The following is a 13,509-nucleotide window of genomic DNA, read 5'->3' as shown; positions in this document are numbered from 1 at the left end:
TCATTGTCTTATAGAATCTAACAAAGCAAGGAAAGGCTAATGGTGTGTCTACTTTTCTGGCAGCCCAGTCCCATGCATATTTAGACAACAAGTCACACCAAGTAGCTTACTCCAAAGCAAAGGTGTGGGGGTTTGTAATCTTGGGGCCAAACTCAAGGAGATGTAGGAGCAGTTTCCACTTAAAAACAACAACACTGAAGTGTCACTATGGATGAGCTGTACATTTGATTGGAGGAGAAAGGAGGGGTTTATAATCCTTTCTCCATGTTCCTTTCCCACCATGTAAAATGATGTAGGAACCTAATATCTTTTCCTTCACCGGTGGAAAAGAGGCTGGGCGTTGGGTGGTAATTTTGACTAGAATCAACTCCCCTTCTCCACTACTATTCGTATCTTCACAGCTCCTCATATGTATAAATTTAATTGATCACATTTATTTCACCTCTTGCTTTTGGCCATAAACTTGTTTAAAGTGAGGAGGGATACAGACCTCTGTCAAGGAATCCTTAGCGTACTCACCAAATTACCAGCACTTTTTTCTATGGAAGAAAGCCAGAATAGTTAAATGAGTTTAATTTGGCTTGAGATAGGTATTGGAAACATACCTAACCAGAACTGCTGGACATAGTACTAATGGTTGGAGAAAAAAGTTAGTTGCTTAGAAGTACCATCCATATAATATAACACTTTGGTTCTGGCCTGAATATAGGGTACGGCAGTGGTTTGACTCTGCTTTGTGCTGTCTTGTACATTTGAAATTAAATATTTAATTTTTGTTATTTTAAGGCTATCAACCAGAATGCTGAACTAAGGAGTCGCTTGAACAGAATACATTCAGAGTCTGTTATTTGTGATCAGGTTGTCAGTGTAAATATTATCCCTAGTCCTGATGAGGTAAGACTTTGTCATTGCTCTAATGGACTTACAGTAGTCAAATCCCACTGGTTATCACTAATGACTAAATCATTCTCTTTGGCAAAGCTGGCAAGCAGTGCATCAGGCTCATTTCAGGAAAAAAAAAATTCCAGTAGCATTCATGATAGTAATGAACTATAGTTCATGTGAGATTCCTTTTGGAAAACTGAGAAGTGGAAGGTTTGGTGTTAGCAGTCAAAGAATTAGCCCTGTTTCTGGTGCATTTGTATTTAAGTAAGCAAGCAGCAGCCAGGGACGCGGGTGGTGTGTGGGTTAAAACACAGAGCCTAGGGCTTGCCAATCAGAAGGTCAGCGGTTTGAATCCCTGCGACGGGGTGAGCTCCCGTTGCTCAGTCCCAGCTCCTGCCAACTTAGCAGTTTGAAAGCACGTCAAAGTGCAAGTAGATAAATATGTACCGCTGCAGCGGGAAGGTAAACGGCGTTTCCATGTGCTGCTCTGGTTTGCCAGAAGCGGCTTTGTCATGCTGGCCACATGACCTGGAAGCTGTACGCCGGCTCCCTCGGCCAATAACGCAAGATGAGCGCGCAACCCCAGAGTCGGTCACGACTGGACCTAATGGTCAAGGGTCCCTTTACTTTTACCTTTTAAGCAAGCAGCCAAGAATCCATAAGAAGAGTCTTGCTGGACCAGACTAGTTTAGTCACATGGCCTTTTTCCCATAGTGCACTACTACCTCTGTTTCCTGGAAGGCCACAAGGGCAATAAACCTCACCCACAGCCCAGCCCACCCCCAGCAACAGGTATTTAGAGGCAGATTGCATTTGATCCTAGGGTTGGCCTATGGCCTTCCCGACTGGTAGCCTTCTCCTCTATGAGTTTTCTTCACCCCCTTGTCATGCTATCTGGCCAAGTGGCAATCACCACAAATCTGGAAGTAGCAAATTTCATAGGCTACATATGTGTGATATGAAGAAGGACATCCTTTTGTTGCTTTGGAAACTCTCGCCAGTCAGATTAATTTAATAACTTTGGGTTCTAATGTTACGAGAGAGGGAGAAAGTCTTCTGACTATCCACCTTCTCCATATTGTGTATTTTTTAAAATAAACTTTTCACTCAGCTCCCCCCCCCCAGAAACTATAGAAAGCCTAAAATAATTGTAAGCTTTCCTCACAGGGGAGTTGCTCCAGCTCTTATCATTTGGGTTGGTCTTTACCAATTCTACCAAAAATAAATAAATGTTTGAGGTGTTACAACCAGAACTGTACTCAGTATTACAAGTATGACCACGTACAAAGGCATTACAGTATTCACATTTTTATTTTATTTTCAGACACTTTCTTAATGATCTCTGGCATGGATTTTTAGCTTTTTCATAGCTGCTGCACACTGGGTCAATATTTTCATTGAGCAATCTGCTACCATCCCAAGATCCCTTTCCCAGCCAGTCACATTCAGCTCAGACACCATCACTATATGTATGACTTCAGTTTTTTTTTTTTTTTTTTGCCACAATGTTCATCTCTTTACATTTATCGACATTGAACCACATTTGCCATTATGTTACTCGCTCAACATTTTGTAGGCATCCTTTTTTTGGAGTTCTTTTGCATTCTTGTCATCATCTTCAATAATTTGGGATAATTGCAAACCTGGAAAGTTTGTTGCTCACTCCTAACTCAGGATCCTTGATGAACAAGTTGAAAAACACCAGTTCCGATTTGGGTGGCATTCCACTTCTTGCATCCCTCCGTTGTGAGAATTACTCATTTATTCCTACTCTCCATCCCTGTTCTTCAATAAGTTACCAATCCTCACACTTCAAATATGGAAAGATGGAAGGGAAATACATTAGTCCACATGTACTGCCGTTGTTAAGAACGCTAGTTATTCTTAATACTGCCTTGCTGAAATAGATTAACTGAAGTTAGAATGATTGCCCAGAATAACAAGCCCTATAACCAGTAGGAAAGCTTGTGTAGGGTCTGGTCTCCCTCTTTCCAATCCTCCCTTAGCCTCTACTGAGCTCCAAAATGCTGGAGAGCTCAGTTTCCAAGTGAGACAAAGCAGATGTCATTTAAACACATGAAGCAAACCATAAGATAATTTTTTCTGGTCTCACTTAACGCTCTGTATTTGATGATATTAAAGTTGCAGTGTCTCCTCACACACCCACACCCTTTTCCTTTATTTTTCATCATTTACCATTACCATGTGCTTTCCTAATGAATCCCTTCTGCTTGGACAAAAGTGGAAATTTCTTTCGGAGCCTCCTTCATTTGAAGTCAGCTTTATAGACTAGAAAACTGGCAGAAGAATCTTTGAAGTGTATTTAGATAGTCAGATATAAGTGTGTGAGGCTACTGTATAAAAAGTTGCTGAGTGCTACAAATGCAGAGTGCCCTGAACCATTATTGGAGTTCCAGGGCTTCTATAGCCACTGTCTTGTCTCTGTGTTAGTTGGAGTGACCTTCCCCATGGTGCTATGCTCTTTCTTGTCCCAATCTTGTAGTCATAGCTTATTAACTGTGTGTAATGCGAGAGGATGAGCTTTGCTACAGGAGAGGGTTAAGGGAGACGTGAGCTCCAGACCTGAACTAAGGAAAACATTTACATCTTTTAAATTTGATTAGAATCATAGAATTGTAGAGTTGGAAGGGTCCACAAGGATCATCTAGCTGCAATGCAAGAATCTTTCGCCCAATGTGGGGCTTGAACTCACAACCCTGAGATTAAGAGCCCTCATACTCTACCAACTGAACTATCCCTCAGGTAGTGAGTGGGCCGTTCCATCTGAGGAAATGGCACTGCACTGGATTGGTATTCATTTGGGGTACAGTAGAAAAGTGTGGGTAAGGGAACCTTTTTGACTGAAGGGTAAGGTAAAGAATGTGGGGTGTGGGTGGCGCTGTGGTCTAAACCACTGAGCCTAAGGCTTGCCAATCAGAAGGTTGGCGGTTCAAATCCCCGTGATGGGGTGAGCTCCCATTGCTCAGTCCCAGCTCCTGCCAACCTAGCAGTTCAAAAGCACGTCAAAGTGCAAGTAGTTAAATAGGAACCGCTCCGGTGGGAAGGTAAACGGCGTTTCCATGCGCTGCTCTGGTTCACCATAGGCGGCTTAGTCATGCTGGCCACATGACCCAAAAGCTGTACGCCAGCTCTCTCAGCCAATAAAGCAAGATGAGCGCCGCAACCCCAGAGTCGTCTGCAACTGGTCCTAATGGTCAGGGGCCCCTTTACTAAGGTAAAGAATGCTTCAGATAAATAGATAAGCTCCATCCTAATGACAAAGGCAGGTGGTGAGTGCCAAAAGGATTGTAGTCAAAATGGGACCACTGAGAAACAAGAAGAACATATCAGCAGGCTCATTTGCTGAAGTACAAAAAAACCACCCTCTTAAAAACCCTCTAAGACCCCCCCCCAAAAAAAACACCCTGCAAGCAAACATATGATGAACACTGAGCATGTTCAGTATCTACAAAAGGTAGAGACAGTTGCAAAAAAACAAAACAAAAAACTAGAACACAGTAGAATGCTAGGTTGGGAAGGAAGGAACGGTTCGAAACTGGAACAAGAACATTCCTTTTAATAGGGAATGATGAGCTGCAACATTTTGCTGCAGGGCACCCCTGTGTGTGTGCCTACATGCAAACCAACAAGATCGGGCTTCAGGACATGAGAGCATTGTGCTAAAGCAGCCATGCTAAAGCAGCCATGCAAGAAGCCTGAAGCTGAAGTGTGCCAGCTGAGTGGTGGGCCTTCCTTCCCCATCAAACACAAGGTATCATCTCAGTGCTGGAAGATGCTGGGTTTTCCTGCAGCAGAGGAACAATCTTGAGGGAAGGCATCTCTCTCTGTCCACACACACAGAGAGAGAGAATTATGAGAGTGTTAGCTGGGAAAGAAGTTGTTTGCGCTCCCCTTGCAAAATGGCTTCTTTTCAACCTGAACTCTCTGTTTGCTAGAACTTATTTTCCAAACCAGGAGGAAGGAGAGGCCATGCAGGGAAGAAGCAGGACACCTGTCCAATAAAACATCTTGATTAGGCATGCTCTTGCTTTTTCTCTGTCATGTGAGGGCATCTGGATTTTATGTGTGTGTTTTTTTCTCTCCTTTTTGCAGGCAGGTGAACAGATCCATGTCAGTCTCCCACTCTCCCAGCAAGTTTCTAACGAAAGCAGGCTCTCCATGTCGGAATCTGTCTCTGAATTCTTCGATGCGCAGGAGGTGCTTCTGTCTGCAAGCTCATCAGAAAACGAGGTTAGGCAGCGAAAGCCTGATTATTTCTTCTGCTGTGCTCTATATAATTATAATGCATTTGGGATCAAGTACTGAACGTTTGACCCTAATTTGGAAGGCTTGGACACGGGCACAACAGTCCCCTGGTTCAAATCACACCTCAGCTATGAAGTTAAGTTGTTGAGCGTAGGCAAGACACTATCTCAAAATGAAATATGGGGATAATAATCCTAGCCTATCACACAAAGCTCTAAGAATTAGGTGAAGCTCTTAGAACAGGCATCCCCAAACTTCGGCCCTCCAGATGTTTTGGACTACAATTCCCATCATCCCTGACCACTGGTCCTGTTAGCTAGGGATCATGGGAGTTGTAGGCCAAAACATCTGGAGGGCCGCAGTTTGCGGATGCCTGTCTTAGAACAATCTGGCAGTTCCAAGAGTAGTCCCATTGATTTTAGTAGGTTTAATCTGGAGTAAAGGAGCTGCTTTGCCACTTAATTGCCTTGAGATCAAAGCCAGAGGCAGCAATTCATGACCCATTTGCTCCGCCTTCCTCCTATCAAAAGCAGGCAGCAGTGTTGTGGAATGAGTGACACGTACATCGCTACCATTGCATTTCCCCCATTTTCTGTTCTTTGGAAGGAAGTAAATTAGTAGCTCAGTTTTGACGCCCCCACCCACACTTGCACCCTGTTCCTTCACTTACTGGTTTTTCGTTTGCCATGGCAAGAAAATTAGTTTTTCTTTCCTTAAAACAGGGGTGGGCCACATAGGGCCCTCAACTACTCTCCCTGCAGCCCACCAAGCTGTGGGGGAAACTGGCCCACTCTTCCTACTGCCCAGTTAATCAGCCATCAGCAGGACAGCAGGGAAGAGAACTGTTTCCATGTTGCTAATTGCAGAGAGGAAAGTGTTCTTGTGTAGTAGATCGTGTGTGTGTACTGTATCCTGAAGCATCTGACTTCCCATGAATGATTGAGTGTGTGCTTGCCGGTGCATATAGCTGTTTGGGAGGCCGGTTGGGGTTAATTTAAATGGAGAAATAAGACATACATGTGTGACGCATGCACCTGTCTTTCCAAGAGTGTATGTGAGCATGAGTTGGTTTAAGGTATGGCAGCGAGAATGGCTCCAGTCATACTTTCTGGGACGCAGCCCCCAACCATCTATCTACCCACCTGTGATTGTGGAGCCAGAAAAAGTTACCCATCCCTTCTTTAAAACCACGGTTAGAAGCGTGTTTGCAGAGAATGATTTAGAGGCGTTCCCCCCCCCCAAAAAAAACAGATGTGTTCCCGCTATATATCATATTGACAGTCATAGGCTTACATGAGTCATCTGTATTCAATAGAACAGGCACTCTTTGACCTACAGTCACTTCCAGCACAGCTTGTTCTTCAAAGAGGAAGATGGGAGAGCTTACATATTTAGGCTAAAAATGGATGATATTGGCCAAACCTGGGTTTCACAAGACAGGCACTCTTCAGCCTAATAACAGCTCTAGGATACATGCGTCACTGGGACTTTGAATTTATGAAAACATTTCTATTCAATGTTCCACTTGTCGTCTTCTTCCTCCTCCTCCTCTTCTGCTGCCATTTACTTTTCATTTAAATCTCTTTGTTTTCTTCTTTAGGCTTCTGATGATGAGTCGTACATCAGTGACGTGAGTGACAACATATCAGAGGACAACACCAGTGTTGCAGACAACATTTCTCGGCAATGTATGCAGATTTTTATTTTTTTAAGTTTTAGAAAATAAGTGTTCTTTTTAGGTGTGGTGCACATATAAATTGGAGCACTCTCTGGATGCAACTCAAATCAGCAAGGGCCACTTTTACATTTTTATCTCTGTTAACTGTAGAATAGAACTCTTCTTTCCGTTTTAACTAGGAAGTTTTCCATTTGGCATATTTTCTCTTAACCCCCTTTTTCTGTTGGAATCCTGTACCATGTTATACACCACCACGGGTCTTCTTGAGCTCTCATTTTGTTCCCTGCGCCTCCTCTCCTCTTTATCTCTATTCCACACGTCTCAGTTACCCTTCTGCATTTGTTTCTCAACCTGCATATCGCTCAATACAACCTTCTCTCTCTAACCATTAGCCCGTTTTCTTGAACATCATCCCTGCTTTAGATGCACCCACAAAGAAGCCTCCTTCATGCAATGGCTAATAATAATAATAATAATAATAAATAAATAAATAAATAAATAAATAAATAAATAAATAAATAATTTATTATTCATACCCCGCCCATCTTCCTGGGTTTCCCCAGCCACTCTGGACAGCTTCCAGCAAAATATTAAAATACAATAATTCATCAAATATCAAAAGCTTCCCTAAACAGGTGGGGGAGGGGACTCCAGTTGGCCCATAGGCCTTAGGTTGTACGAGGTCTGCATTAAATGGAAGCTTGATCAAATTATATTAGATTGTACCCAGTGCTAGGTCAACTCAAGAGTAGAACCTCCTACAAACCTGCCTGGGTTTTGAGATCTTTGAGGGAAGCCCTTCTCTTCATCCCGCCACTCTCTCTGGCACGCTTGGTAGGGACATAAGAGAGGGCCTTCTTGGTGGCTGCTCCATACTTTGGAACTCTCTAAAGAAGCTAGACTGGCTCCCTCCTTGTTAACGTTCCATCAGCAGTTTTGTTCCAACAGGTAAAAAGTTCGGTTATAAATAAATCTATAACAGCAACAGCAACAGACCCTTTGAAATGAATGGGCCTAAGTTAGTCATGCCTATGAAATTCAGTGGGTTTACTCTGAGTACAGCTAGCATTGGATACAAACCATTTTATTTTACGTTTTTAAGTCAGGGAAAGGATTTCACACCCCTGCTGTTCTGCTGTTTTCCTTCCAGTACTTAATGATGAGCTGACCGGTGGGGCTTTCAGAAATGGACGAAGGACATGCCTACCGACCCCCTGCCCTGATACTAGTAATATCAACCTGTGGAACATTTTGAGGAACAATATCGGGAAGGATCTCTCGAAAGTATCCATGCCGGTAGAGCTAAACGAGCCTCTGAATACATTGCAACACCTTTGTGAGGAACTAGAATACAGTGAACTCTTGGACAAGGCTGCTGAATCTGATGACCCCTACGAACGAATGGTAAAAAGCCAAGACAAAGCACACCATTGCATGTCCCTTGATGTGTTTATCCCTCTCCCAGAGCTCTGATATGGAATACATTTGTGCATTTTCCATTATTGTAATCTCACCTCTAACATGAAAGCAGAGGATTTTTTTTACTTTTTATCCAACCTGTTGCTTTCATTGTCGAAATAAAAAATTAAAGAATTGCCCAGTAGCACCTTACAGACCAACTACTAAGTTTGTTCTGGGTATAAGCTTTCATGTGCATGCACACGTCTTCAGTTGATTTCTTTGCATTCGTTGGTGTACTTCTTTATGACCAGTTCAGATGGTCCTTGGCTGGCTATATCTCTGCAGATAACTGCTCACGTAAGTGGAGCCTTGCAGGAGCAGTATAAATTCGGAGGAATGAACTTGTGTACGTGTTGAATGTTGTTTATAGTGAGTCTTAGGGTCCAGTTTCACATTACCTTTGCGGTATGGAAGCTGCTCACAGACTTGCTTTTGCCAGGAGACCCAGATCATGTGGAAAGAACGTATATTGTGTTTCCTCCCCCCCCCACTCCCCAATTGCCTTGCTTTCCAAATGGGGCAATACTAGTATGATTAAATAATATGAGGACGCTACAGTATGGGCTCCTCCCACATGGCATCGTAAGATCGTAGAGTTGGAAGGGACTGTGGGGGTCATCTGGTCCAACCCCCTGCAGTGCAGGAATCCACATTTTGCCCAATGTGTGGCTTGAACCCGCAACCCTGAGATTAAGAGTCTCAGGTGCTACATGGTTTGAAACTTGTGACGTTACCTTCATAGTGTGGAAAGGAGTGATGCTACAGTAGTGTCCACACTGCTAAGGTAAGGCAAGAAAAGAAAAGACACTTGGTATACATAGCTTGTAGTGGGCGGCTTCTTGAGCAATTCTAAAGGGAAATAAGTAGTTTGGTTTTCTTTAAACCCACTAGAGCCTCTGTTGCAGAGAGTGATTACTCACTTGTCTGTGTATCTATTTTGTCAGACCTGTGAATTCCAAAGCTGTAGCCACATCTCTACATTACCCTTTTCTGTGCAAGGCAGATAATGCCCTATATTCTGGCAACGAGCAAATCGCTGGGGAATTCCACTCTGCAAGCCCCGCTAGGAATGCTTTTGCTCAAGACAACTTTCAAGATGGCATGAATGCGGGGGGAGGGGGGAAATTCCGTGCGGACTGCTTCCATTATATTCATATATATACACAGGAGTGGTGCTCCACTTTCCGGGTCTGCGAAATAGACCAAATTGTAATATGAGATGATTCTCAATAGGCTTGTGCAGATGGCAAATCTCCAGAGATATGAAAAATACCCTTTGCTTTCTCTAATTGCATAAGACACATCCATTTCCGCCCCCTACTATCACCAACTAACTGGTGTTATTTTTTTGTCAGCACCTGAGGGTGGTGCCTAATAAAACCCAAATGAAAATCCTCAGGATAACAATCTAGAGTAAAATTGCTTATATGGAAAAGGTGGGAGGATGCAAACTGGAAATGCAAAAATGGGAGTGCTAGCACACTCCCTTGTGTCACAAAAAAACCCATGTTTTCCCATTAAGGGCTTTCCAGATTGCACATCTGGAACACATTCCTGGGACGCAGGTAGCGCTGTGGGTTAAACCACTGAGCCTAGGGCTTGCCGATCAGAAGGTCGGCGGTTCAAATCCCTGCGACGGGGTGAGCTCCCGTTGCTTGGTCCCAGCTCCTGCCAACCTAGCAGTTTGAAAGCATGTCAAAGTGCAAGTAGATAAATAGGTACCATTATAGAGGGAAGCTGCCAGAAGCAGCTTTGTCATGCTGGCACATGACCCGGAAGCTGTATGCCGGCTCCCTCGGCCAATAATGCGAGATGAGCGCCGCAACCCCAGAGTCGGTCACGACTGGACCTAACGGTCAGGGGTCCCTTTACCTTTTTTAGATTGCACATTCTTTCTTTCCCTAAACAATGGCTTCTGATCCCAAGACAAAAATAGCAAATATATTCTTCATCTTTAAGCCTGCTGCGGACACTCTTTGCCTTGGGAACAGATTCGCATGGATATTATTGGCGTTCCTACCTTCCCACCACTTGAAGCATGACTTTCCCTGTCCTTTACAGTGGTACCTCAGGTTAAGAACTTATTCGTTCCAGAGGTCTGTTCTTAACCTGAAACTGTTCTTAACCTGAGGTACCACTTTAGCTAATGGAGCCTCCCTCTGCCGCCACGTGATTTCTGTTCTCATCTTGAAGCAAAGTTCTTAACCCGAGGTACTATTTCTGGGTTAGCGGAGTCTGTAACCCGAAGCATCTGTAACTTGAAGCGTCTGTATCCCGAGGTACCACTGTATTATGTTGGGACAGTGGCTATACTGCTGTTGCAAGAACAGAGTTACTGTCTGCAATTGTAGCACCTAACACCAAAGGTGCTGCCATCACCCGAAAAGGAAACACCCATTTGCTTGCGCAGTCTCTCCAGTACTGTTTGGATAATGTTTCTCAAGTTTTTTTCCTTTGTTTTAACCAGGTCCTTATTGCTGCCTTTGCAACTTCAGGATATGCCTCCACTTATTACAGAGCTGGAAGCAAGCCTTTTAACCCTGTGCTTGGTGAAACTTACGAATCTATTAGGGAAGACAAAGGATTTCGTTTTTTCTCGGAGCAGGTAAAACCTATATTCCAAAAGAGACCCTTAAATAGCACTGTGACTTTAATTTGTGATTTATTTGTTTATTTTGGTTGATGCATTTCATCTTATTTTCAGAATGTTTGCTGATATGAATATAAATATATACCTTTTAAAATAGATCTGAAAATATATATTTGGTTTTTTAAGCATTAGGTACAATTCAGCATTGTAAAGCTGAATCCAGTTTTGCAGAAATCATAGAATCCTAGAACTGTGGGGTTGGAAGGGACTCTGATGGCCCAGCGCCTTGCAATGGTCCAAGTTTCTGGATAGCTCAATTGGTTAGAGCGTGGTGCTGATAACACCAAGGCCGCAGGTTCGATCCCCATATGGGGCAGCTGCATATCCCTGCATTTCAGGGGGTTGAACTAGATCAGGTACCCCCCCAAACTCGGCTCTCCAGATGTTTTGGGACTACAAGTCCCATCATCCTGACCACTGGTCCTGTTAGCCAGGGATGATGGGAGTTGTGGTTCCAAAAACATCTGGAGGGCCAAGTTTGGGGATCCCTTCCAGCTCTACATTTCTATGATTCTATGCAGGAATCTCAACTAGATCATATATGACACATGGCCATCCAATCTCTGCTTAAAAACTTCCAAGGAAGGAGAGTCACCATCTCTTGTGGAATCTGTTTCTCTTGAACAACTCTTCCTGTCGGAAAGTTCTTCCTGATGTTTCGTTGGAATCTCCTTTTTTGTAACTTGAATCTGTTGGTTCGGATACTAGCCTTCGGAGCAGAAGAAAACAGGCGTGCTCCATCTTCCATGTGACAGCCCTTCAGATTGAAGATGGCTATCTCCTCTCAGTCTCCCCTTTTCCAGACTAAACCTACCCAACTCTCTCAACTGTTCCTCATAAGGGTAGGTTTCCAGAGTCTTGATCATCGTGGACACTCATATCTGCACAAGTTCCAGCTTCTCAATAGCCTTCTTAAATTGTAGTGCCCAGAAATGCACACAATATTACTGGTGGGGTCTGATCAAGGCAAAATAGAGCGGTACTATGACTTCCCTTGATCGGGACACTATACTTCTGTTGATGCAGCCTAGAATAGCAGTAGTTTTTTCTGTTGATGCATCATCTCTCTTTTATGTAAGGTATCTGTTACAGTGATGATAAAAATGAAAGTCTTTTGCACAGTTCCTCACCACCGTAATTTTTTTATTTCAGGTTAGCCACCACCCACCCATTTCTGCCTGTCACTGTGAATCAAAGAATTTTGTGTTTTGGCAAGGTATACATTTTAATTCACAAGCCTAAAGACCAAATTTAGTTCTGTTTTTTAAAAAAACAAAAACAAAAGAAAACTTACAATTACATGCATAGTTTCATTTTTTTTGAATTTAACGAAAAGGTTAATATAATTGTGAAGCCTGCTGTTTTAGGTCTTTCACTTTCATATTAGACAAAGAGAAATAACAGTCAGTTGCATTTGTAGAACTTCTGTAATTTGCAGCTTTCTGAATCTTTGTTATGTTATTCAGATATCAGGTGGAAAAACAAATTCTGGGGCAAGTCAATGGAAATTCTGCCAATCGGAACACTGAATGTCACTCTTCCAAAGTAAGCAGCTTCTCCGTTCTTCTTTTCCTGTTTGTTTGTTTGTTTGTTTGTTTGTTTGTTTCTTCTTCATTCTGGAAAAGCAGTTCCATGAGACTAATTTAGGCACTTCAAGTCCTAGATGCACACTGATGAATAATGTAGCAAAACTGAAGCCAGACAAGGCAGGGAGCACATAGCAGCAGCTTGCACGTAGTGATAAGGCAACTGGGATCTCTGAATAATTACTTGCCCTACCTGCTATTACTAGATGCTGCAACTATGTTTGATCAAACAGTTGTGAACATTAGGCTAGTTAATTCACAGCAGTCTCCTGAGTGGGAGACGTTTTAGTACTGTAAGGGTTTGCTTTGCACAGTAAAAGGAAGCATATTCCAAATATTTTTTGCAAAAATGGTTTGGATTTCCCCTAAGAGGATAAAGGTGAGAGGCATCATGGTAACTCAAAGTGAGGTGTGTTCTTGTAAAACATGAGGTTTCACAATGACATGAACTCTTACCTATAGAGTGTGGCAGCTAAGGGTGAGTCCTGTTTCAGTGCAAGGAAGTTTGGGAGAGTATTACTGTCCTGCAATGTGTTCCTCCTGAAGTTTCTTTGCAGTTGATCAGCTAATCCTGCAGTTTCTCTGCTCAGCTCATCTTGGTTCATTCAGAACCAGTCCGGTGGAATGAACAACGTAATGGGGTTAAAATTTGGGGAGAACTGGGTTCAAAACTAATAAACCATGAAGCTCAATGTGGGGCTTTGGGCAACTCGCAATTTCTCAGCCTAATCTACTTAATAGAGTTATTTCAAGGACAAAACAGGTTTTTAAAATATAATACTGTGCAGAACCAATGTAACCATAGTAGGAAAACGCATACTACGATGTCTGGCAGAAGGAATAATAATAATAATAATAATAATAATAATAATAATAATAATAATAATAATAATAATAATAATTTATATACAGGTGAAACTCGGAAAATTAGAATATCATCAAAAAGTGCATTTATTTCAGTTACGCAATTTAAAAGGTGAAAC

General features: G+C 42.7%; 1 protein-coding gene across 8 annotated transcripts in view; it reads left to right on the top strand.

Annotated features, from left to right (window-relative positions):
* OSBPL6 (oxysterol binding protein like 6) overlaps positions 1-13,509 on the top strand; it is a 97,857-nt gene that overhangs the window by 69,585 nt on the left and 14,763 nt on the right. For 5 of the 8 annotated variants that reach the window (XM_035134534.2, XM_060280773.1, XM_035134514.2 and 2 more), the window contains 7 exons: positions 787-894; positions 4,999-5,136; positions 6,752-6,839; positions 7,980-8,233; positions 10,758-10,895; positions 12,093-12,156; positions 12,407-12,485. In XM_035134534.2, the coding sequence (XP_034990425.1) occupies positions 787-894; positions 4,999-5,136; positions 6,752-6,839; positions 7,980-8,233; positions 10,758-10,895; positions 12,093-12,156; positions 12,407-12,485 (869 nt within the window). The remainder of the gene's footprint in view (positions 1-786; positions 895-4,998; positions 5,137-6,751; positions 6,840-7,979; positions 8,234-10,757; positions 10,896-12,092; positions 12,157-12,406; positions 12,486-13,509) is intronic. The other 3 variants (XM_035134552.2, XM_035134575.2, XM_035134566.2) reach the window with 1 other exon arrangement.

The sequence above is a fragment of the Zootoca vivipara genome, chromosome 1 (assembly GCF_963506605.1).
Source record: "Zootoca vivipara chromosome 1, rZooViv1.1, whole genome shotgun sequence".
Taxonomy (NCBI): domain Eukaryota; kingdom Metazoa; phylum Chordata; class Lepidosauria; order Squamata; family Lacertidae; genus Zootoca; species Zootoca vivipara.
Note: the sequence above shows the minus strand (reverse complement) of the source record. Positions and strands in the feature narration are given on the sequence as shown.